This window comes from Nicotiana attenuata, unplaced genomic scaffold (assembly GCF_001879085.1).
Source record: "Nicotiana attenuata strain UT unplaced genomic scaffold, NIATTr2, whole genome shotgun sequence".
Lineage (NCBI taxonomy): Eukaryota > Viridiplantae > Streptophyta > Magnoliopsida > Solanales > Solanaceae > Nicotiana > Nicotiana attenuata.
The window spans coordinates 166,307-190,792 of NW_017670253.1; the positions used below are offsets into that span (position 1 = coordinate 166,307).

The window sequence follows — 24,486 nt, forward strand, 5'->3', positions numbered from 1 at the left end:
GATTGAATAAATAAACCAATATGATAAAATAATAAGAACAATTCAAGCTTCAAACTACAACGTTCATGTAGCACCCAACAACTCTAGAACAAATAAACTATAAAACTAAAAGAAGGGAAGAGAAGAAAAACTAGTTGAAAGCCTCCTCCAAGCGTGGTGTGTGTTGCCCCACGTGAATTCTCCTCCAAAGTATGTTAGATATCACCAAAGTGGCGTCCCCTTCTTCAAAAATAGGTTTAGTCTTGCTTTTATACGTGTTGGGTAGGTCTAGGGCCGAAATAACCTTGTCCCGGGCGAAATAGGATACATTTCACGTCACCGACGCCCAGCACGGCGCCAGGCACCCTCCATAGCGCCCAAATATTTGTGCATACTACCCATTCAAATTATGGAGTACTTTCAAGTTGAAATTTTAAAATATTTTAAAATAAAAATAATAAAAAATAAAAAACTAATTACTTAGTAGTTCTCAAAATATTAAGTCAATTAACAAGTTAATAAAAAGTCAAACTAGTAAATGTATAGTACCAACTATTTGCTAATTTGACAATAAAAATAAATAAGGAACAAACAATTTATTTGTTACTATATAATATGTATCCTTTGAGTTTGTATAGATTTTGTTATATTTCTGTACACTATATTAAATAATAATATATAAATAATAATTATTAAAGTAATTTAATATATTAGATCATAATTTTATAAAATTAATATTCTGTCAAATTATTTGCGCATGGTTCTAACACTAGTTATATAAAATAAATCTAGCGTAGTATTTGTTTGATAAGAACGACGTAAAGATCAATTAAGTCAAAATCAAACAAATGTTAAAATTTAAAATCTTACTATGGACCTTTACATCTTGTTTGGATGGTTGTTACCTATTTTATCGTATCATATTATTACTTTAAATACATCGTTTATTTTGATTGTTAAATTTTACTGTATTGTATCGTTACGTAACTACAAAGTGTCACTTTATGCTACAACGGATTTGGTGTAATGGTGTCATTTTTTTTTTCTCCTCTTTTTTATCCTTTCTTATTATTGAATAATTATATTTTATCATGTACCCTACTTTTTTATATATTAATTCTATTTCGTATCCTATTTTTTCTTAGTAATATTGCAAATTTATTATTCATACTATTGGTGCCTGACATCATGAAACGATGATAAACAATATGATATATCTAAATATTGTATTCATCAAACAATACAATACATTGTAGTACAATACAATTCGATACATTAAACGACACGTAACAAAAATCTAAACAAGCATTTTAATCAACGGTGTTGGAATGGCTTAAGCATAAAAAAATATCTCCCACAAAAATTGCCACTTTGCAGGGAATTGTACCCTCAGAATAGCAAAGAACAATCTAAAACTCCAATAATTCAATAATCCAAACGAGGCATCACTATTTGTCCAACTAAGAAAGCTTCAATATTTGACAAATGTCACACCATTTCTTGTACGCATAAATCACCATCTTTCATTCTCACTCCCCACTCCATTTTCCTTTTATCTCCACTTTGTTTCTCTTCATTCGCTGGCGAAAAGCAAAATAAAATGATGAGTCTTTCTCTTTCTCTTACCCTCTTTACTCCTACACACTGTTTTGCTTCCTACAATAAGCAGCGTTATGCTTTGAGATCTCCTCAATGTCATCAAACTAGGATTTCTCATCACAAGTTGCAGCACCGCTCCAGTTTTCTTGGGTATAACCCTCTCAGGTAAGTTAATTATCATTTGTTTGAATGATTCTATATGATAAATTCATTTCACTTTGGTCTATTTTCCCTCTTTAATCGTTTTGTTTGATTTTTTTTTTCTTTTACAGAGTTTCAATTGATTTGAGTGGAGGGATGATGAGGCAGAGACGTGGAGGGGCTGTTTGTTATGTTGCAGCTCTTGCTCCTACAAATCTACAGTGGGTCTGTGCTATCTCCTCTCTGTAAGTCTCCTTTTACTTAATTGTTATGCTTATTTTGCTGCTATGTTTGCTGTAAAATTGGAGCTTCTAAAGTTTCGATTTTTTTTAGTTTTAATTTTGACCAAGTGAATTGGGAGTATGGGGAGACAAATTAAATATACTAAAAGACCCCAATCTCATAGTTGTAGGGAGCATATGAAGTCCATTAAAGCATTTACATTATTCAAGCTGTACACCAAACAGCTAGATTCAAAATGTGATTAGCTTTCATTAGAACATCTACAGTTCCTCTCCATCCATAAGGGCCAACATGATGCATTATGGGATTGTGTGACCAAGCTTTCTAAGAGAGTTCTGTGATCTTTTCCCTGTTCAACTATGATATGTATCTCTAAGGGATTCGGCATTACCACTGGAACCAAGGTAGATTTAGAAACATATTCTGTATGTCAGTAATCACGTCACAGTGTAGGGAAAAAGGAGATACATTTTATCACCTACTGCACAAAACAGTCTCTCTCTCTTGCTCAGATCTTCATTTTGTGCTGTCCAATTAAAACTAGACACTCTTAGAGGAGCCTTAGTTTTTCAGATTAATCGACGAGGCCAAATCCAAGATTCATTCCTCCGTTCTGAAGCATATGATAACACCCGTATCCAGTAAACCTCTTTTGCATCCTACTAAATCTTCCTTTTCAATAATCCAGGCTTTCAATTCAGTTGTCAACAAGGAGGTAATCCTCTCCAATTTCCAGTCTTGACTCTCCTCTTGAAGTGATACTCCGCCTATTATTTTCTCTACAATAGGCTATTGTACATTTAGGATGTGGCTGTAGCTGAATAAGTTTTTGAATTCCTCCTTACGAGGGATGTGACTAAACCAGTAATCCTGCCAAAATTTGATCTTCATACCATTTCCCAGTTCAACATATAGATGTTGCCTCTGGATTCTTCTCATAGATTTCACATATGCACCAATGGTCATGTAAAACTTCTCTCTATATGATTGTAAGTCTATTTCGTCTCCTTTTAACCCCTTCAATGATCACATGATGGCACATGCGGACCAGTTCAGGACATGGCCAAACTCCAAGCCATCTCGTATAACTTTATCGCAAGATTGCGTAGAAAACCATATCCTTTTGTAAGGTTTTTTACTTTTTGGTATACTCCTTGTATATGGGCATGTTTTGCCCTTTTTTTAATGAAATTTATTACTTTATCAAAAAAAAAGCTTTCTGGCATTTTATCCTCCATGTGTGCAACTTAGACTTTCAAAGCTTCCAGGTTACTTGATGATTAAGGGTCATTTACATGCTTATGTTTGTACTTGATATTCCAAGAAGGTGTACAAGGAAAACAGGCTGCTGGTAGCACCACTGGTTAGAAGCATCAGCCAGGAGAGAGCATTGGCCCTTGGCATTGGCACACTAGCTTTGTTTTCCAAGCGCACTTTCGTTAATGCTTGAATTAACCTGACACTGTGCACGATCAAAAAGATAAAAAGAGAGGGACATTTGCAGAAGTCTTTTGTATAGACTGTACACTTGTTCCCGCCATGTAACATTAGTTAATACGTTTCCTGGGATTTATTTTTGCGTCTCTTTTTTCTAGAGTCTGAGTGCATATTAATTTTCTTCCATTCAAGTTTGTATTCTTAGAAGATTCAAAGTCCATGCCCCTTGATTGATAAGTGTTGTTTGAAAGGATTTAGCCTGTGTAAAAATTTAGATGCTTGCCAAACTTGTTCTTTTTGGCATAAAGAAAATTTTCCTTTTAGTTTATCTCACTTTTTGGACTCTCTAGGTTCTGTTTTTGGGTAGTGTTTGATGGAGTCCAGACTTCTGTAAAATTTTCTGTACGTACTTGGTACTGTTTATCAATAAATAGTTTACCTTACCAATCCAAAAAAAACTCTTGTGTAATTTATGACAAAGAAACTACTTTTGTTTTCCAAGTAAACCTTGTGCTGCATGCTGCACCATAATTTGGATATTGCAATCTGACTGTCGTTGAATTTTCTAGCGTTCTCATGATTGCAAAGGGCACTGCTATTCACAAGTCCTTTCTTGTTCCTTTATTTGCTTTACAAGCTCCTACGGCAGTTGTCTCATGGATCCAGTAAGTTTCTTTTAGCATCTGTGAACTAGGTCGTGCTTACCTCTTTAAGCTGGACGTTCTCGCATTACAGCAAACTGATGAAAAATGACTTTCAGGGGTGAATATGGTATTTGGTCTGCATTTTTGGCACTTATTGCTCGTCTCTTCTTCTCCTTTCCTGGTAGGTCTGCTGGTTGCTGCCTTTATTATGCCTATGATTTAAACCTCAAATGTAGAAAATTGATTATCTTTGTTTTTTGCTATATGTATTTTGTATGTTGTTGGATAGCATTATCCAGCCAATATTCCCTAGTGAAGCAGGCTAGTAAATTGTACCCAGTGCTTTTCCTAGTCCTGTTTTAAGGTGAAGATGTCAGCCATTTTTTTGGGCTAGAAACTAAGGGAATACTGCTGAACTTTTGCATGTTAACAACTCTTAGTGAATTTAACATGATAAGTCAAGGAACAGGATAAATTTATAGTAGGAAGCAGAATCAGGATCATGTATTCATGCTGTTTAGCAGAAAATTGTTAACAGACATTGTGAATTGAGCCCGTTCTGTTTTACCAAAGGTGATAAGTAGATTGTTGTGTTTGGATGCTGTATGTTTTAAGCTACGATCAATCACACAGATGATTTTCTTCGAAATATCTGACTTTGATCTTGACCATTTGTAGGTGAATTGGAATTGCCATTTGTAGCATTGTTGATGGTAATTGTGGCTCCTTATCAAGTTGCAAACCTAAGGTTAATATATCTTCCTCAATAAATAAACGTTCCTTATTCTGGTGGACTGGAGTTATATCTGATTCATATTGCTTGGCAGGGGAACAAAGGAAGGTGTTATTCTTTCCTTGGCAATAGCAGCTTATCTGGGTTTCCAGCATTTCACACGTGCTGGCAGCTTGCAGAAGGCATTTGATCAAGGTTCAATAATTGCCACCCTAGCCATCATTTGTATTGTTGCTATGCCATGCTTGCTCTTGATTTGACTTGAAACTACAGTGATTGCTCAACTGAGTCCCATAAATTATGAGTCATTTGAGGGGTCAAGATCACACTAATTAATATCTTTCTTTAAGTCCCTCTTATGTTAACTTCAAGCTGTATATCTAGTCAAGTATGTGGGACAAATTAGGTTAAATGTATTCATGCAGGAATAAATTAAATGATCACTGTGAACAAGCTTTCATTTGTATCCCATTAAATTCTGTACCTCGGGTAACATTTTGGATACTTATCGACGAAACAAAATGCTTCTTATTTTGGGTTTTACCGTTGACCTAGAAAAAAGAAAAGTGTCTTCTTTGGGCTCACATTGCATGGAATGAGTTTGCGAGTTCCAATGGTTCCTCCATGGGACAAAGAACCCTCCTTTCAGATTCTACTCAAAACGTAAAAGGCTAAAGTTGTAAAGAGGGACTGACTGCTTCTTGTATAAGCATAGTGTCGGCACTCGGCACCACTGCCATGCAGGACTTGGACATACATTTTATACGTTCATCTTTCTTGAAGAGTGAAGTGGCTTGCAGGGCATGTTTTCTCTATTGAGGTCTTCCCATTTTAACAAACTGTTGAATTCTAAGACGAGTTAACATTCTTCTGAAGTAGTCCAAAATATTCTAACTCAATTTTATTATGTCTCTAATGTAGCTGTATAAAGAGAGCCATCTATCTTGCCCCATTTGTTTCTGATAATGTACTTAAAATAAGTAGTAACTGGTGCGAGGAAGAAAAAAGCAAAAACAAAAAGAGGTTAGAGTTTCAATTGATTCTTCAAAATTAGTTGTGCTTTTGCAATTTAGTGGTGTGCTGCTGTGTTCTCTGTATATGAGGAGTAGCACACTTCATATGCCGTTATTTGGACGACAAATGGTAGATCTTATTAGTTCCTGTCAATGGGTCGGTTCCCGAATTTTGTACATAACTCTTCATTGAAATGATCCTAAAACGAGATATTGTGTCTAAAATATTTATTAACTGCAGAAATATTTTAATAGAGAATTGGCTACATTAAGATGTTGTTCTTCACTAAGTACTGGCTTCCTACTTGGACTAAAAGCCATAAATGGATGAATTATAGCAAGTTTAATGTGTTGAAGACTTGAAGGCCATGAGGATTTTCACATCTCATGATGATTCGGCCTCTTTAGAATCAATGGAAGTATGGAGACAACTAGTGTCTTCCTGCAGCCCCAGTGAACAATGTCTTGCCCAATCTGTTCAGAAATGAGTTATTGCAATTGCCACCATGAAAGAAGCCATGGAGAAGAGTAACTGGATGTTGCTTGATGAGTTATCTGCTCCATTGGGACTACCTGTTGGCTCTAAACCATAATCTGTTGGTTCTGAACCAGAACCATTCTGTCCAACTGGGGTGTATGGATTTACCGGCGTCATTGTGCTGCAATTGCAAGGAAACAGGCAAACATCTTTACTTTTCTTGCTTAGGAGATAATTTAAAATCTCAAATAATTTCAGATAGTTTATACCTAGGACTTGGAGGTGGCAGGGTGGGAGGTGGCTGTGCAGGGGGTGTAGTAGGGGTTGTTTTTGATGATGCATAGTGACAGCTCCCAGAGCCTGCAGCAATGAAAGGAAAAATTAGAAGCTTTGCCAACTTTTTTTGGATTAGCAGATTGAAAAATTACTTATATGTGACGTTTAGTAGGTTAGGTGTAGTCTTCCACTTACTTGGGTCAGTATTAGTAAGTTTTGCTGTTCCCCCAAAGTCACAGCTTGTGGGAACTGGATTCTTTTGGTAGTAGTCATTGAAAGCATAGGAAGCATGGTCTTTAAGTGTGTTTGGCTCATAGCAGCTTGCACCAGATTGAATAGTTGCACAATCTGCACCTCCAAAGCCACAAGCATAGTCCAGTGCTACTTGCAAAGCAGTTGGTGAAGCACTGGGGCTGGCTATACACCAAGATCCAGTAGATGGCCCCGGATTGTTGGTCGGGCTTGGGTTTGGGTTTGGATTTGGATTCGTATTCGGGTTTGGATTTGGGTTAGGATTCATGGGCGGGTTTGGGTTTGGGTTTGGGCTAGGGTTAGGATTCGTGAATGGGCCAGGGTTTGTGAATGGGTCTGTGGTAGATGGCGGGGGGATATCCATCGTGGGGGGGTTCGGATTAGGATTCGGGTTTGGATTTGTTGTACCGGGGGTTGTTGGATTAATAATGGGAACATCTTGCTGGGTAGAGAACATGGAAGGTGAAATGGCAATGTCCTCCTCTTGGAATGCTAGTTTTTTGCTTTTTCTGATGGCTTCTCTGGAAGGTTTGCCCGCAATGCTTGTACCTGAAGTAAGTAATACCAAATAGGTGTCAGTTCTGTCTTTCGTTTTTTCTTTAGATTCTGCATGTTGAAAGAATGAGTAGTACATCACAAGGTTGTTTGATTCCAGATTACATTCTTGAACCAAAGAATTTGTGTTATTAGCAGTTCTTGTATTAGGTACATCTTCAGAAACATGGAGTTTCATAAGAACCTACTTTTTGTGTTTTCCAATCAAAAGACAATTTTGTTATCTATGGATGAAATTAAAATTTCGTTGATTTAAGTACTTTTTTTTACTTGGACAAAGGCAACTCTTTTGACTAAGCTTTTCTGTTTAGAATTTTTCATTTAAGTAAGCATTATATTTGTGCCAAAACTTGACTCATGAAAATTTTGCAATGACTTGTATGTCCAAAATCCGGATTGATTAAATCATAATGCTTCAAATAGATTCATCCAACAGTTTGCTGTAAAGGTGAAAACTTAGAACAGTATATGCATGCAAAAGAATATTTTGATAGTAAGCCAATGAATTTCAAATCAATGAATTCAAATGAGCGGTAGAAAATTGTATAATTCATTCAAACAAAATGATATTCCTCTCTTCCCAGCATAATCTCACGCAGTGGGAAAAACTATCTGATTAAGAGAAATTCACTATCTCAGATGCCTAAAAAACTTGTAAGTACTATGAACAAATAAAAAGAAAATTTAGTATAACATGAAACTTAGTAGGCGTTTGGACATAAAAATTACTAGTATTTGGAGTTAAGCTGAAAAAATGTATTTGGAATTTAAATAATATTTGGACATGCATTTCACTTGAAAAAATATTGTAGTTTTGTGAGTAGAGAAAAAAGTTTTTCCGAAAAAATTGAAAAAGTGGTCAAAATCACTTTTTGATTTAAAAAAACTCATTTTCGAAAAATCTCCAAAATCTTACAATATTTCATGGACAAACACATTTTTGAAATAAATTTTCAGAAAAAAGAAAAAAAAATCTATAGACAAATGGGACATTAATTTTTTGGAATGGAAAAATCGAAAATTAGCTTTGGCAATTCATGATTGCAAAAAATATCTATAGTCCAAATTGTTAACCGAAGACTACAATATAAAGGATCAAAAGACAACAAGTAGTAGTAGAAGTATCACCTAAAATTTACTACTAGCATTTAGAATTATATACCATACCAAATTATTTGGTATTGAGGTGTAGTTATTATTGTCGTATATTTTAAAACATTATAAAATAAACGGGAAAGATATTGATATTTACCTGAAAAAATAAGGAGACAAAACAGGAAGCAGCAAGAAATTTTCATAGCTACTCCTTCAATAGATTTTGTATACTTGTTCTTCCTTGTTGTTTTCTATTGGAGAGTTTGGGATGAGAATAATATAAGTAGTTTCTCAACGAAGAGAAGTGCTATAAACATAAGCTGTAAAGAGGAAGCAATCTTTGGTTGTTGCATGTAATATGTATATATAATATAAGGTATGATAAAGTTAAGGAGGGAACAGAATCCTAGCTTTCTTGCATTAGAGTACAGGTTTTTAAGTTTTTCATTGAGAGGAATATAAGAAGACTTGAGATACGAGGCATTCGGTAGCTAGAAACTTCAAGCAATTGGAGGTGCCTAAATAGCAAAAGGTTGTCCCATTAAGGCAAAAAGCCAACAAAGGTAATCTAGTTTTGGATGCAAATCTCAAGTTTCTCATATATATAGCCTAATAATTACACATTATAGTAATTTTAATGACTTATACATTTGTCATAACTCGAAGGGGAGCTTCGAAGCTACGGTAAAGTTATCTCCGTGTGACCTATAGGTCACGGGTTCGAGCCGTGGAAGCAATCACTAATACTTGCATTAGGTTAGGCTGTGTACATCACACCCCTTAGGTGCGGCCTTTCCCGGGCCCCTGCAAGAATGCATGATGCTTTGTGCACCATGCTACCCTTTTTCTTGTATATTTGTCATAAATTAATTATAGTGTAATTCGTAACGTCATATTTGGTTATACAAGTAGTAATTATATAGTTAAGTTTTTAAAATTTTAGAAAATAAATATTAATAATCCTATAGCATTTCTATACGAACTTTTTTCAGATGTTCTATAAAAGTGAATTCCTCAGTTCGAAATTTCAAATTTTTTGTTTCCCTCAGATATTCTTCCTTTATACTATGAATTAAAATTAAGGTGGTTAAGTTTGTGAGAATTTTCGTCCCTCTTTTCTGTCTAACTTTTCCACTGTTACTAACGACTACTCAAGAGGTAAAGTAAGGAGAAGAAAAAAATGGCAGATTTTTGTTGTTATTACTTGCTTTAAATTTTATGCTCTGAGGCTAAAAGTTGTGGGATATCTTGTCAAATTTCCCTTTGCCAATTCGACAATCTTATTAAGTGTATAGATTCAAACTGTCCAAAGAAAAGCCTATAGAAACCACTACGACATAATGTTATCTTTTCACCTTTTATAATACTTAGGTGACAACATTCTTATAATAATAATTACATTTTGATACCATACTTCATATTAGCAGCCTAATCAAGATTCCTAACACATAATAGAATCATATTTACACTTTACATAATCAAAATATTGTTGTCCACATGGCCAAAGAAAAAAGAAATACCAGAAAGGAAAATTAAGGTAACTTATCAACTTTACCTTTTCTGGCCCCTGCCCCTTTTCTCAGGTGTTACAAATCTTTTGGAATTTAATCATTACTTTGCTCCAAAGTATCCTTGGCCTGGAGATAAACTATTCCCGAATTCAATGTAAAATGGATATAAAATCAAGGATTTAAATACACTGATAATATACAATACATGTTCAATTAACCGGCTATATGGCTATAGCAGATTACTATAAACATCAGGCAATGAAGTTATTTGTGGTATTACCATTTTACCAATAATCTGACCCTTTTGCCATTACTCTCCGGTCTCCCCATGAGTGCAAGTAGTATTCAATTTCAGAGACTAAAGATGGAGGAATCTAACAATTAATAATTCTTCATTATTCTACTGCAAACTTCAATTTTTGTATCTCTCCTCAATGAGTAGTAATATCTAAGCCTCATTTGGTAACATCTAAGACATAGTTGTGTTTTTTATCCAAAAACATTTATCATCATAGAATCTCTTAATCCACTTTGTTACCAACTGGTGGAACATTTCATCGCTACACGAACCAATTAAGAGAGATAAGTGAGAAAAACTTTAACCCCCTTTGAAGCGTCTAAATCCACCGATGAGGCATCAATGTCCTCTGTCATTCATTTAGTTCAATATGAGGCACACATTCCTTCACAAGATTGATTTACTCAAAAAATATGTATACAATATTGCATTGTTGTACATCAGGCAAAATGCTAGTTATCTATGTACACAGCTTGTGCTACTAGCATTCACTGGCTCCTGCCATCAGTAAGATTAAATACAAATAACACACCTTCGCTGGTTCTTGCTGCTATTTCACCATTGTGGCCAGTTGTGCACTTGATCTGATTAAAGTTGCTGATATTGATTTGATTTGTGCTTCAAGTTGATGCCCAGACAATAGGAGGTTTGGAATATGTATCCAATCTTGGTTTTGTCCTGGTGGTGCCCAGGCAAAGGGGGAAGCTAAACGACTATGAAGGTGAACATCTGTTAAACGCATATCAACCAAGTGTTGCACAATCATAGGACTAGCCCAAGTTCATCCATCATGGTGAGGAATCAGAATGGCACAGAAAGGAAAACGAGCAAGCTGTATGTAAACGGAAGTGCTATTATAAGAGACCATAAGCTAATACAGAAACAAGAAGAAGAAAATACGAAACTTTACCTTATCCTCCTTGTGGCTTATGGCACTTTGACAGACGATTGGTGACTTCACTCCAAGCTGCAAATATTATATAGTTTTAGATTCAGAGAAACAATATGCTGTTAACACATGTAAATATCTTACCAGGAAAATTCCTGAAATCTGGGTCAACTCCATTTCCATTAATATCCAAGTTATTTGGTGTGACATACTTCCCGATTGTTACAACCACACCCGAGCCATCAGGCAGCTCGAACACGGACTGAATCAGCCCCTGCAATGATGCGAAGAATACAGTGATGTTGTAACTCAGAAAGAAGAACCAGCAAATCTACCCTCCCATACACCAGAACTTTGTAGCTATGGTAAAAATATATAGTTGGGTTTCAAGCTACTTCAACCTCACAGTGAAAGGCCATATACAGTGCCAACTGCACAGATCTCCTCCCAACAACTAAAATGACAAAAGGCAAATATACTTAATTCACGGTCTGAGAAATTAACTGATTACAGAGCAATATCCTTAAAATAGTCCCCTTGGGATCTGGTTACCCAAATAATGGTTTTTCTTTGTACAGTTCCTTCCCCTGACTTACTTAGGCCGTTAAGTGAGCTTGTGTAATTGTATTCATCTCAGCACAACTCTTCTCCAGACAGCTGTGCAATAGTTGCAGCAATTTCCAGGAGCACGTCTTCCCAAATAGAGTACTGTTAAAGGAGCTGCAACACAAACGCCTCAGATAGGGAACAGGAAGGAGCTGAGATCCCCGACTCAGCCACTCTCTGTTCTTAAGTAAGTGTTCACCTCTTCAAATCAAATGAATATGTTAATTACCACCAATGCTAGTTGCTTTTCCTTTGGCTGCTAACATGCGCCAATGTGGAGGTCTATTAGTCCTGGCAACAACAAATAGTGGTACCAGACTAGCTAAGGATTCAATTAGACCCCCTTTACATAAGCAGGACTATAGCACGGGAAACCATAAAGAAGATAGATTTTTAAGGTTGATAGTTAATGGAAAAGGCTTCAACTGGTAGACATAATTGGTTCTATCAGATGATTCAGAAAGCATTGATTATTATTCAATTGAAATGAATGATTTGATATTCTAATCTCTATAATGACTGAAATGTCAACGATCATATAATGTGAAAAGAGACAACTTCATTAGGGCTGTAGTTCGCTCATTCTAGATGAAGAACCTTTTATTTTCATCTTAGTCACGTAAAAATCATAACCAACAAGAGTATGCCACAGTTGACGATGAATTGTAGAGGTCGCAGAGTGGGTATGTGGGTCTTAAATGGATTGCACTAAAGGTCCTCAGAGCCCCATGCACATTAGTTATCCAACTATAATTTTGGCCTCAGGCCTATATATGTTAGCCTCATCCCCTTTCACAAATTCCCCAAGTCCCATGCATATTCGATTTATTTCTATCGTGCTTATTTTTCCAATGATAGATAATTCATGAAAGAGGAGACAAAATCATGTCATGACGAAGATAAGATGCCGCAGACAGGGTAATCATGAGTCTATATCAAGCTTTTGTACTTGTTTGAGAACTGACGAATGGGATGACCATAATGCAAGAGGGGAAAGTAGGGTAAGAAAGGAGCGATGGTAAATGTTCAGATTCAGTCAGGTCATCATACATGAGTATACACTGCACAGCATTTTGATCTTGGAAAGTTAGAAATTCCCAAGTTATACCTAATCATGTATCTGATTGGAAACACTTTCTGGGGGAAACAAAGAAGTCTTGTTTAGTTAATAAATGTAGCGTACCGTTGACAGTTACTTTACAATTTATAAAGATGCACTTATACCATCTAGTATGCCCATAAAGAAGTTCAAATATTGAAAAGAGAGACTACGTCAATATGGATTCACGGACGCCAAAGACAATAACTATAAATTCAGACCTTGCCATATGTCTTGTCTCCCACGAGAACAGCTCTACAGTTATCGTGAAGTGCAGTTGCAACCTGAAGAGAAATTCAGAAATTAGAACACAAATATTTCAAACTTCAAGAACTGGTGCAACAATATAGTGTGAGTAGCTCACAATTTCACTGGCACTTGCAGTTTTTTTGTTAACCAATACCTGCATTGGAAGTCACTAAGGCCATCAGAGTGGTAAAGACAAATAGTAACATTTGCGAACTAGACAGAGAAAAGGCAATATTCCTAAATTTGCAACATTAACCACAGCCATTCCACGATTCTATAGTCAAGAAACCAGAAGCCATAAGCTTAAAATCAAATTGTTAGATCTGTATCAGTTGTGTATTTCATTTATCCACTTCTTTTAGCAACTTCAGCAAATTTAAGGAATCTACTCTAAGTTTGAGCCATGCAGCCACTTATGATTCCATATAATCAGGAAAACATTAGCACAAATGACCAAACTGTTACATATGAATAGCTGCTTTTCATTTATCCACTGCTCTTACCAACTTCACCAAATTTAAGGCATCAAACGTTAAATTTTGAGACAGCTTAAAGCAAAGACCCAAGCTAATGCTGAGGCATGAGATATAAGAGGATTAGAAGTCGATATCTAACACTTCTTTAGACTTATATGGTAAAACTGCAAACTTTGACAGTGAAAGTGTGGGAGAGGGTGGTTGAAGCGAGGGTGAGGATGACAGTGTCTATATCCGACAACCAGTTTGGATTCATGCCTGGTCGTTCTACGACCGAAGCTATATACCTTGTTTGGAGGTTGGTGGAACTGTACGGAGAGAGGAAGAAGGATCTGCACATGGTGTTTATTGACCTAGAGAAAGCGTATGACAAGGTTCCTAGAGAAGTTCTCTGGAGATGCTTGGAGGCAAAGGGTGTGTCGGTCCTCTACATTATGGCGATTAAGGACATGTACGATGGGGCTCGGACTCGGGTTAGGACAGTATGAGGCGACTCTGAGCATTTTCCGGTTGTAATGGGGTTACACCACGGTTCGGCGCTCTGTCTGTTCTTATTCGTCCGGGTGATAGACGCGTTAACACACCATATTCAAGGGGAGGTGTCATGGTGCATGCTATTCGCCGATGACATAGTTCTGATTGATGAATCGTGAGCCGGTGTTAACGAGAGGCTGGAGGTTTGGAGACAGGCTCTTGAGTCTAAGGGTTCCAAATTGAGCAGGACGAAGACAAAATACCCGAAGTGTAAGTTCAGCACTGAGCCGGGAGAAGTGGGCGTGGATGTGAGGCTTGAATCACAGGTCATCCCAAGTAGAGGCAGCTTCAAGTACCTTGGGTCGGTGATCTAGGGGGGAGGGGAGATCGATGAGGATGTCATACACCGTATTGGGATAGGATGGATGAAGTGGAGGTTAGCATCTGGAGTCCTGTGTGACAAGAGAGTGCCATCGATACTCAAAGGTAAGTTCTATAAAGCGGTGGTTAGACCAGCCATGATGAATGGGGCTGAGTGTTGGCCTGTTAAGAACTCACATATCCAGAAGATGAAAGTAAGAAATGAGGATGTTGAGGTGGATGTGCGGGCACACTAGGATGGATAAGATTAGGAACGATGATAATTGAGAGAAGGTGCACGTGGTTCCCACTGATGACAAGATGCGGGAAGTGAGGCTCAGATGGTTCGGGCATGTTTAGAGGAGAAGTCCAGATGCTCCGGTAAGGAGGTGTGAGCGGCTGGTTGTGGAGGGCACAAGAAGAGGTAGAGTGCGGCCTAAGAAGTATTGGGGAGAGGTGATCAGGCAGGATATCGCGAGACTTCAGATTTCCGAAGACATGACACTTGATAGGAAGATGTGGAGGTCGAGTATTAAGGTTGTAGGTTAGGAAGTAGTCGAGACTTGCCTTACTTCGTACCTTTGTGAGACTAGTCTGGTAGGGTTTTTGTCTAAGATAGCTAGTGGCAATGTTGTGTCTTACTATTTCGGTTTTAGTGCAGGACCTATTTTACTAGCTACCGCTTTTGCTTTGCATCTTTCTTCTGGATTTCATGTTCCTATTTTTCCTATCATTTTCGTGGTGATACTAATATTGTCTCCTTTTGTCTTTTTGTTTTTTGGAGCCGAGGGTCTTTCAGAAACAGCCTCTCTACTCCTTCGGGGTAGGGGTAAGGTCTGCGTACACACTACCCTCCCCAGACCCCACTAGTGGGATTTTACTGGGTTGTTGTTGTTGTTGATAATACTAATGCAATTGTTCATTTAACAAAAAACAAAGAGAAAACCTGCAATTTAAGAAAGTTTTGAAGGATTCTTCTATTTTACAGATGATGTCATTGATGTGGCTCTTATATAATGAAAATTGCAAATTTCATTCATGAAGAGTCTCTTACAATTACTGGAGCTGTAATAAGAGGTGGAGCTTCTGCAACAATATTCCTTCTATACTGTGGATCCCTTCCAACAGTGGAAATCACCTGCAAATACATATATATCTCAGAATAAAAGCTTCTTACTGAACGGTAAGTATTTAAAGCTGATAATTCAAGCATATCCATATCGCACAAAAGCTAATGTTCCATATAGAAGACGAGAACTATGGTGTACCGTGTCTCCTTCATTCAGAAAAAGTTTCGCAATTTCAATGCCAGCCTGAAAGGAGAAACGTTGCCACTTTATATGCAAATAAACTGTCAAACTCATAGACCAAATCAAACAAGGGGTAAAGGAAAACCTGCACTAGTCCACCTAGGTTATCTCTGAGATCAAGAACAAAAGATGAGGCACCCATGCCTTCAAGTCGCTTAATTGCTGCAGAAAAAGATGCTTTTTTTCAATTGCTGAAACTGAAAGAGTTCAGACCATGTCTCAGGTGTGAGATATCCAGAATGGACAAACCTTTTCTGGATAATACTTTCAATTCTTAACAAGTTAGGCCATACAGTCTAAATGCCAACAACACAAACTTTATTCCAGAATACAATAGCACACAATCTCCTGTCATTTCATCAGCTATTAGGTCTTGACGAATCAAGGATTTATGATTCTAACATGTAATGCAGTCAAACAAAGATGCCCAATGATTGGAAGATGTTGAGAGCTCCACAATGCAATTATAGTCATCACAGAGTTGTTTCAACTTGTTCTTCCAAGACATGCAAAACCCTCTTACTGAGATATGTATGTATTAAATTTTGTGCTTAAACTTGACTTCTGCTTTACTAGCTTTCAGCTTATCTGACAGAGCCATTAGGTACATAAAACCCTCTTGTGAAACAAAGCTGGACTTCATTTCATATTTATATCCTCCATTTTAATGTTTTACTTCTGGCATCAGCATCTTCGCATCTGCCTTCCCCCGTTATTCAAGTGATAGTTGTCCACTTACTGTTACACTCTTAACAAGAAAGTTTTGGTAAAAAGCAGAAAACCCTTAATTTCTTAGATGAAGTTCTTTAGTAGCACTTAAACTAGTAATATTCTCTTTCAGTTATTGTGCTCAACAGAGGGTTGCATATAGAACAGATAATTACCAGTAACCAAATCTTTTCTGGCCAATGCATTGAACTCCTTTAGGCGCACATAACCAACAGAAACAGAACCACTTTCAATCTGCTCCAGACGATAAAAAACCGGCGTCTTAGCAATAGACTGCCTCTCCACATCAATGGATTGAACAGGTCCACAATTTCCATGCTTAACCTGCAATTACATCATGAGAACCAGCATGAAGATATCATCGAACAGTAGACCTATTGAGGTCCGGCAATGTACGGAAACACAACCATGATGTTCACAAATGTCCCACTTGGACCTAGTAACAGCGAAGATGCTTCAAAGGCAGATTTATTCCGCACATTCACCCCATTCACTGACACTAGTTCATCTCCCTGCCACGAGGTCACATGAAAGATACACGTTAACTTTTGTCTACTGAATGGTAAATCAAACTAGAGAAGGGAAAACTGTAGAGAGAATGTAACGAAGTAGGGATACATTCAATGACTAGATCAAATGGAATAAACAAAATAAATTACAGAGGGATCAAACTCATTAGACCTGTAACTAACTCTTAATATGTGCAAAATCGTTACGAATAACGAAGAGCTTCCAACCAACTATTCAGTAGGTGAGATATAGTATTCTTATAGGCCAAATAGAAAACTTCCTATTAACTCTTTGAAGACCATTGCGAAGGGAAGTTCCATTAGATTAGGGAACTTCCATCTCTTTGCATGCTAGCTTTTTTAGAACATTAACGATTTAAAGAACTAGAAGAGATTATCAACGGCATGAAAGAATTTATTGAGCACTGCAATAGCAGAGCAGGAGATTTTCCTTCCTCAGCAAGGGTCAAATTCACTACTTCTCATCTGCCACAGTTTAGTTGATAGCAAAAGATAATCTGGTGCGTAAGAAGGGATAATACAAAGAGGAGGTGCTGCCCTCAACCCTCGAGATCATATGAAAAGGATACATAAGAAAGTTTCTTTTCTCACAAAAAAAGATAAAGATACATAAGAAAGCATAAGGATAAACAAGAAAGTATTAAACTTCACAATTCTCAAGCAAATAATTGAAAACAAACGACATTAAAGCCTGATAGCCATCAGAAGCTCGAAAAGGCACCTTACCCACAACCTCCGGATAGGTATAGGTCTAGTAAATTTCTAGAATTATGTGCTAAGTTTTTTTGTTTGTTTGTTTTTACCAAGGTAAAACTTAGTATTATGTGCTAATGATTATACCTATTGCAGCCAAAATAGCACATCTTCACGCACTTAAAATCACGAGGCATCATGCAGTACAAGACACCAAATAAACTAACAAGCAAGGTACAAGACACCAAATAAACTAACAAGCAAGGCCCCAAGCACATGTTGTGAGAAGGACTGAAGACCTTGAAGGAAAGCATATTGAATCAGAGGCTACTAGTTTGGCAGTTCAAAGCTTCTCTCTCCTTATTCAATTGTTTTAATAAATAAACTATGAAAAATTCTTTGCAGTGAGTGGCATCATCAAGTAATCATGACTATAATAACAGAGAGATTTAGCACTTCATCAACTACTTGTCCAATGGGGGAAAAAGAACATCAGCGCAAAAGTTGCAAATGCTTTTGTAGTAAACAGACCGTATACGACATACCTGTCGTACACCGGCGCTATGGGCAGGGCCATCCAATAGGAGCCCTAAAACCTTCAGTTTTGAACCTCCATTGCCATCGGGAACATCCCTGAGGTTAACTCCAATCCCAGTCATATCATATCTAGCCATCTTGGAGAACTTTCAGTGACAAGCAGTACATGTCATGGAACAAGGACACTGAAAGGTTTGTGAGTAAAAGGTTTTATTTGAATAAGGAAAATGCAATACAGATTTAGAAAGAAGGAATGAAGAGAAATCATCTATCTCATGATTTACCATACGATAACCATGCTTGACTGAGAAGATGATTGAAAGCCGAAAAATACTAAAAATCGTCTCTAACATACGGTTTCCTCCAATAAAATGGAAGGACGAGATAAGGAAGGAAAACTAACAAAATGAACTATGCGTACACAATCAGGACAATTATACAAACATATATTGGTATCATAAAAAAAAAAATATGTGGACAGAAAGTAAAGGAACTTAAAATAGTTTGATGCCCTAATGCTAACAACGAAGTGTCAAACCTCTTCCAAACTTCACTGATAAATACCTTTCAACCTCTAAACGGAAGTATATATCCAGTATACTTAAAGCTTTGTAATAGCGAACTCGGAAATATGATTTTTGTGCCATATAACTATCCAAACCAAAAAAGTTATTGTATTCCCATGTGTTAGTCTTCCATCCTTCCACAACAAATTGAATGCCAGTTTTAACATACATGTCAAGAAGTCAATCATCAACTGCACAGATGCAAATATAGGTGTAAAGAGAACTTTTTTATATACCTCTTCAGGAGAAAGAAAACGTGTATAGGGGTCACCCAAACTAGCCAACATCCGCTTGATGATATCATGAGCTTTTGACCTTGTCTGAATTGATGAACTTAAGATGTCATCTTTCTTTTTCTGGAAGTAACAAAATATTTAGTCATGGATTGATATGCAAGAGAAACCCTTTATCACAAAAGGATAGATAGAGAGAAAAATGTATACATACAAGCCAAGATTCAGGAGACCAAGAACGAGGGCTGGTGTTAAGAAAGCTGTCGTTCACAATCTGCCAAGCCTCTTCCACAATCCTTTCATTGCTCACCACTTTTGATACTTCAGTAGTGTACACCTCCTTCACCTCGTTCTCGGGGCAATTTAATGAGTTAGAAGATTCAAGTAGTGAAGGAGATTCCAGTGCAAGGATGGAATTAGGAGCAGAAACAAGAAGCCCCAATGATAGAACTAATGAGATCCCAGTTGATAGAGCTTGTTGAAGGGGTTTCTGTGCATAGTTGAGAGAAGCTTTTTTGTGAAGAATTGAGGTTTTGCGCGGTGCAAAGGAGGTTAACAGTGGTGGAGGTGAGGGGCTGTGGAGGAGCCTCATCTTCAGACTGAAGAAGTCTTTTCTTTACACAAACTATCGCAGTTTTGACACTTCCTACAATAGTACACTTATTAACCAACTTGGGGCGTTGTTACAGTTATGTTTACTATGAATAACACCATTGCACCCTTAATTAAGAGCCCATTTGGACATAAGAAATTTTTCACTTTTTTTTAAAATTTAGTGTTTGATCATAAAATTTTAGGAAAAATGTCAAACCTCTATGTTAAATAATTAGCTACTTTTATACCCGTTTCTACTTTCCATCTAAAATTATCCCTATCGTTAATATAATAACTAAAATTACCACCAATCCTAACAAATGTCCTACATGGCACCTGGGACCCATAATAATTTGCCAACTAAGCAAATATGAATCCATTTTTAAAACTCGCACAACCATATAGGATGACATTAGAACCCATTAATTAGTCTTCTTCTTTGTTGATTAAAGAAGGCCAATAGTCAGCCGGAAAGACAAATCATCTTCCTTACCAGGTCGGCACCGAAAATTTTAACCTAACACCCAGTTCGAATCAGCTCAAAATGCCTTAAACATTAGATTCAAATTCTAAAAAATATTTCCAACAAAATTTTATAACACCCAATTGAATTCTAGTAAAAGTTTTTTAGATCTGATTTTTTTCTTCTTTTTAATTCAAGGTTGAAGCTCCTTCAGTGGAGGCCAAAAATTTCTTCTCAAAGTAGATTTTCTCGCAACAAATCGATGAATGAAATCACTTCAGCCAACCGACTCCAGCTCTAAAATTAAAGTAGAACTGACATATTTCGAAAATCTCAAAAATCGATATACACAGTAATGGTCCGTTGTTAAATCCACGAAGTTAGATTTTTTCTTTTCAACAAAATGAAGTTAGAATACAAAATATTGATTAAAGTTGATTAGAGTATTACTATTGTGGAGTATTAAACATAGAATCTTTTATTTGGCAGTGAGAACCAGTGGGGATGGAGTTTAGTACGAGATGTCGTGGCTATGGTGTAGCTAACAGTTACCGAGTTTTGGCTATTTTATTGAGTGGACTAACGGGTTCATGGATAGTCAGTGAAATGGATCGGTCTTTTAAACTAGGTTCAGAATTTGCCTAGCTGTCAGTTTAGGAGAAGGGTCCCAGGTGCCCTGTAGGACATCTCTTAGGGTTAGGGGTAATTTTAGTTACTATGTTAACGGTAGGGACAATTTTAGACAGAAAGTAAAAACAAGTATAAATGTGACTAATTTTTCAAAGTAGAGGGACAATTTTAGCCCTTTTCCGTAAAATTTTCAATTTTCACTTGAAGATAGATTTTGGAATTTTCTGAAAATTTGAAAAACTTCAAAAGGCTATTTTTTAAAATTTTCACTCAGATTACTCGCAAAACTTCAAAAATAACCCAAAATTATATTTATGTCCAAACACAACTCTAAGCCCGTTTGGACATAGGAAACTTTTCCCCTTTCTCCAAAAAATTTTCATTTTTTTACCGAAATCTGCGTTTGTTCATATGATTTCGAATTTTCACTTGAAGATGCATTTTGGAAATTTTTGAAAATTTAAAAAACTCCAAAAAGCTATTTTCAAATTTTTTATGCTGGAAGTTCATACACAGGTGCACCAATCTTCAGTATATTATGCTGGAACTTTCCGTGTTGCAGCAAAATGTGGCTATTTTTCAATGACTTTACAAATGCTGGTTATTTTTTAATTACCAGTCCGAAAAACTGGCTAGCATGTGCTATTTTCACCTTTTTCTTTGAGCCAGAGGTCTATTAGAAACAACCTCTCTAACCTTCACAAGGTAGGGATAATGTATGCGTACACTTTATCCTTACCAGACCCTATTATGTGTGATTACACTAAATTTGTTGTTGTTGTTGTAGAAAATAAATAGTAATCCTGATCGACTATCCATGTAAAGATTTCAAACAAAAAACTTTGGGAGATTTTGCCCAATTTGCAACTATCACAGTTGACCAGTCAATCAAAAATAATTATATACACTACTCAATATATAAAAAATATACAATGATTATATATATTAATATATAAAAAGTATATATTTATAAACTATTTTAACTCTTACTCTCTCCTTTTCCTTTTCTCTCTCGGCGCACGTTAACGTGGACCAGCTAACGTGCGCTTGGAAGCCATGGGAGGGAGAGGTAGGCCTAAGAAAAATTAGCAGAAGAACGCTGTTGATGAACAACGATCAACGAAGACGAAGAAAGCAGCACTAGAACTATTTGTGTCACCTAAGGGAGTTCGAATTGAAGATCAAGTTGGAAATCTCACTCCGAGGAGCATGCAGAGTGAGATAAGCAAAGAGGAAGCAGATCCATCGCGGAATAAGGAAAAACTGAAGGCAATTGAAGTTACACCTACAGCTGTCGCGCCCCCTTTTTTCCCTCCTTGCGTCAGGAGAATCGGGTTAATGACATTTTGGGTATAAGACAACTCATTCCTTTGGGGAACTGGGTTTTGCATTTTTTAAGAGTCGCCACCTAATGATTTATGGTGCATTAGGACATGATACCAGATTATAACCGATTGGATCTTAAGCACATGATATCTAAATGGTGATAAACGTGCAGACTTTTAGATAATTCCTATAGACAGGTTATCTATTTGTGAAGTTGAACATGCAAGATTTAAAGTAAGTCCTATAGACATGGTTTCTAAATGCAGATTGAACATGCAGAATTGAAAGCAGTCCTATAGGCGTATTTTCTACCCTTGAGCATGCATAATTACCCATCCCTTTTCCACTAGCCAACCCCGATTGTTTATTACAAATTCACAAACCAGAAATACTGAATTACATCAAAATATAAATAAAAATTTTACAACCAGAGGAAGCCTGATTCTTGGTTCCTCCCTGAGCTATGGAATAAACTGCCTTAAGATGCCATGTTTCAAAGCCTTTCTCAGACCTAGGTGTGTCAGAGTTCCCTAAGAGTCTCAAAGGACCCCGGGCAGTGCTTACACCCAGGTTCATGAAACCAGATAGAGATGAGTGCAGTGTGCAAGGGCCAGCCCTTATGTGTCCAAGTTCAGAGGGAGCTCATGGGTCCCAAGGCAAGGCTCACACAAGAGGGGCAGAACTTAAGTCTAAGAATATGGTGAAAGTGCAGGAATAGAGTTTTAAAACTGAGGGGAGAAAGGAGAGGGATAAAGGGTGATAGGAAAACAGTAATAGTAAAGCACAAAGCTAATAACTTCATTCAAAAGGGGGTCAGGGGTTGGGAATCCATTGCAAAGAGCCTATGTACTTAGGCAGGGATTAGCTTTTGGGCATGCACAGCAATAGAAGGTGTTGGCGTACCTATAAACCAATCAGAACACACAACATCTAGAGGAGACATGGAGGTTATGATCCCAGGGGGATCGGGTTTGGGTCAGGCACAGCAATGTTCAAATGTTGTCATGCCCCAAACCAACCACAGATATCAATCACATTGGGGATGGGGATTTAGGAATCATAAGACATAATAAGTAATTGACAGAAGCATTAATTCAAAACAGAAAGGGCAGATTACAACATGCTTAATAATGGAACTTGGTTAAATACAAATAGGAGACAAACAAGGATGAAAGAAACAGTAAAGAAAAATATTGTTGTTGATGCGGAAAATTAGTTAGAACATACCAGTAAAGATGCGAATGCAGAGAAAAATAAGCAAGCTTCCCACAGCCTAGCCTTGGCTTTCAGTCGGCTAGGTAAGGCAGCAATACAAGTAGCAACAGAGGAAAGAGAGATTTTTAGTGAAGTATGTGTCTGAACTCAAGTGTTTTATGCTTTGTGTTCGTGTGTTTGAAAGAAGAGAATGTGGGTATTTATAGTTTTGAAAACATGTGAGAAATAAGGCAATACATAAAGCTCAATGCAAATATGGAAGTAATCAGCAATCAGAATCAATCAACCAGGCGATTCCCCTTTAATTGAGGAATCACTTGTTTAACGGGGCTAACAAGTTCAAAAGAAGGAAAGAAAATCAGTTTGCAGGCAGACTGGTTATTACCATAAAAGAAAGTAGTAAAACATTAAGTACACAATCGAGTCCAAGTACGGAGATACACTTGTTTTTGGGAAAAAGATTCAGCAAGGCAATAATAAGGAAAGGTATCAATGACTTTAAACAGGCGAGTAAAATTAGAGTTCACAAAAAGAGAAGTTTTGAAATCAGTCCCAAAATTGAGCATCAATCAAAGAAGGAACCTCAGCATATAAATAGAATGCACAAACAAAAGACATGTGAGGCCAAACTATTGGCAAAGAAACAGCATGCAATAGTAGTACAAAGTCAGTGGATAGCAAATATTCAAAGCATGATAGTCAAGTAGGGCAGGTCTCATTGAATCAGTAGTAAAGAAAATAGAGTGTCAGGAGCATGCAAAGGGTCTCACGGCATAGTCGAGTTTCAAAGATAGTAAGAACCCAGAATCAGAGGAATCATATAAGGGAAAGAGATGCTGAAACAAGGAACTTCAAATCAAGTCAGGCATTCAAACGAGCAGTTTCAACTCAAAGACATAGGTTTTCTTTAACAATATTCATGCTTAAAAGATGATAAACAAATAAGTTGAACAAGCAATTTAGAAACTCCAATAGACCCAAAAGAAATTAAGGTTTTCCAACCTCAATCGAGTTTAAAGATGATAAACAAATAAATCATACAATATTTAGCAAATAGTCTCAAAAACTAGAATGAACCCAAAAGAAATTAGGGTTTTCAACATCAATCGAGTTTATAGATGATAAACAAATAAATCTGACAATATTTAGCAAATAGTCTCAGAAACTCGAATGAACCCAAAGAAATTAGGGTTTACAACACCGATCGAGTCTAGAGATGATAAACAAGTAAATCAGACAAACACTAACAAATA

The 24,486-nt window shown here is 36.9% G+C and overlaps 3 protein-coding genes across 9 annotated transcripts; 1 reads left to right on the plus strand and 2 right to left on the minus strand.

The window, feature by feature from the left end:
- The first annotated feature begins 1,501 nt into the window (after positions 1-1,501).
- Positions 1,502-5,317, plus strand: LOC109236732 (cold-regulated 413 inner membrane protein 1, chloroplastic-like). The gene is made up of 6 exons (XM_019402942.1): positions 1,502-1,743; positions 1,851-1,964; positions 3,969-4,064; positions 4,160-4,224; positions 4,722-4,791; positions 4,871-5,317. The coding sequence occupies exons 1-6, from the start codon at positions 1,580-1,582 to the stop codon at positions 5,034-5,036; spliced, it is 675 nt and encodes a 224-aa protein (XP_019258487.1). The 5' UTR covers positions 1,502-1,579; the 3' UTR covers positions 5,037-5,317.
- Positions 5,161-8,844, minus strand: LOC109236731 (PLASMODESMATA CALLOSE-BINDING PROTEIN 1-like). Its single transcript, XM_019402941.1, has 4 exons — positions 8,603-8,844; positions 6,739-7,344; positions 6,537-6,627; positions 5,161-6,448 (listed from the first exon to the last, which is right to left on the minus strand). Exons 1-4 carry the CDS (start codon positions 8,646-8,648, stop codon positions 6,268-6,270), a joined length of 924 nt encoding a protein of 307 aa, XP_019258486.1. The 5' UTR covers positions 8,649-8,844; the 3' UTR covers positions 5,161-6,267.
- A 1,742-nt stretch (positions 8,845-10,586) lies between these two features.
- LOC109236733 (carboxyl-terminal-processing peptidase 1, chloroplastic) lies at positions 10,587-19,653 on the minus strand. 7 transcript variants are annotated; one of them, XM_019402943.1, is made up of 13 exons: positions 19,220-19,653; positions 19,009-19,128; positions 18,215-18,352; positions 16,854-16,958; positions 16,602-16,770; positions 15,803-15,879; positions 15,676-15,720; positions 15,462-15,545; positions 13,213-13,251; positions 13,070-13,132; positions 11,288-11,417; positions 11,165-11,221; positions 10,587-11,086 (listed from the first exon to the last, which is right to left on the minus strand). In XM_019402943.1, the coding sequence occupies exons 1-12, from the start codon at positions 19,595-19,597 to the stop codon at positions 11,166-11,168; spliced, it is 1,404 nt and encodes a 467-aa protein (XP_019258488.1). In that variant the 5' UTR covers positions 19,598-19,653; the 3' UTR covers positions 10,587-11,086; position 11,165. The 7 variants fall into 7 exon arrangements, 3 of the variants coding, with proteins under 3 accessions (XP_019258488.1, XP_019258489.1, XP_019258490.1); XR_002069538.1 differs by lacking the exons at positions 10,587-11,086; positions 11,165-11,221 and adding an exon at positions 11,740-11,863 and having other exon boundaries at positions 11,326-11,417; XR_002069536.1 differs by lacking the exons at positions 10,587-11,086; positions 11,165-11,221 and adding an exon at positions 11,740-11,863 and having other exon boundaries at positions 11,327-11,597.
- Between the last annotated feature and the right edge of the window lie 4,833 nt (positions 19,654-24,486).

Excerpts from the sequence above, each read along its gene's own strand:
- LOC109236731 (XM_019402941.1), bottom strand. The coding sequence starts at position 8,648 with ATGAAAATTTCTTGCTGCTTCCTGTTTTGTCTCCTTATTTTTTCAG. Across the intron at positions 6,628-6,738 it reads ACTTACTAATACTGACCCAA|GCTCTGGGAGCTGTCACTAT; the intron begins GTAAGTGGAAGA and ends TCATTGCTGCAG. Across the intron at positions 6,449-6,536 it reads CTGCCACCTCCAAGTCCTAG|CACAATGACGCCGGTAAATC; the intron begins GTATAAACTATC and ends TTGCAATTGCAG.
- LOC109236732 (XM_019402942.1), top strand. The coding sequence starts at position 1,580 with ATGATGAGTCTTTCTCTTTCTCTTACCCTCTTTACTCCTACACACTGT. Across the intron at positions 1,744-1,850 it reads CTTGGGTATAACCCTCTCAG|AGTTTCAATTGATTTGAGTG; the intron begins GTAAGTTAATTA and ends TTTCTTTTACAG. Across the intron at positions 4,225-4,721 it reads TCTCTTCTTCTCCTTTCCTG|GTGAATTGGAATTGCCATTT; the intron begins GTAGGTCTGCTG and ends GACCATTTGTAG.
- LOC109236733 (XM_019402943.1), bottom strand. The coding sequence starts at position 19,597 with ATGAGGCTCCTCCACAGCCCCTCACCTCCACCACTGTTAACCTCCTTT. Across the intron at positions 15,721-15,802 it reads ACCTAGGTGGACTAGTGCAG|GCTGGCATTGAAATTGCGAA; the intron begins GTTTTCCTTTAC and ends TTCTCCTTTCAG. Across the intron at positions 13,252-15,461 it reads TTATTACAGCTCCAGTAATT|GTATTGGTTAACAAAAAAAC; the intron begins GTAAGAGACTCT and ends CTTCCAATGCAG.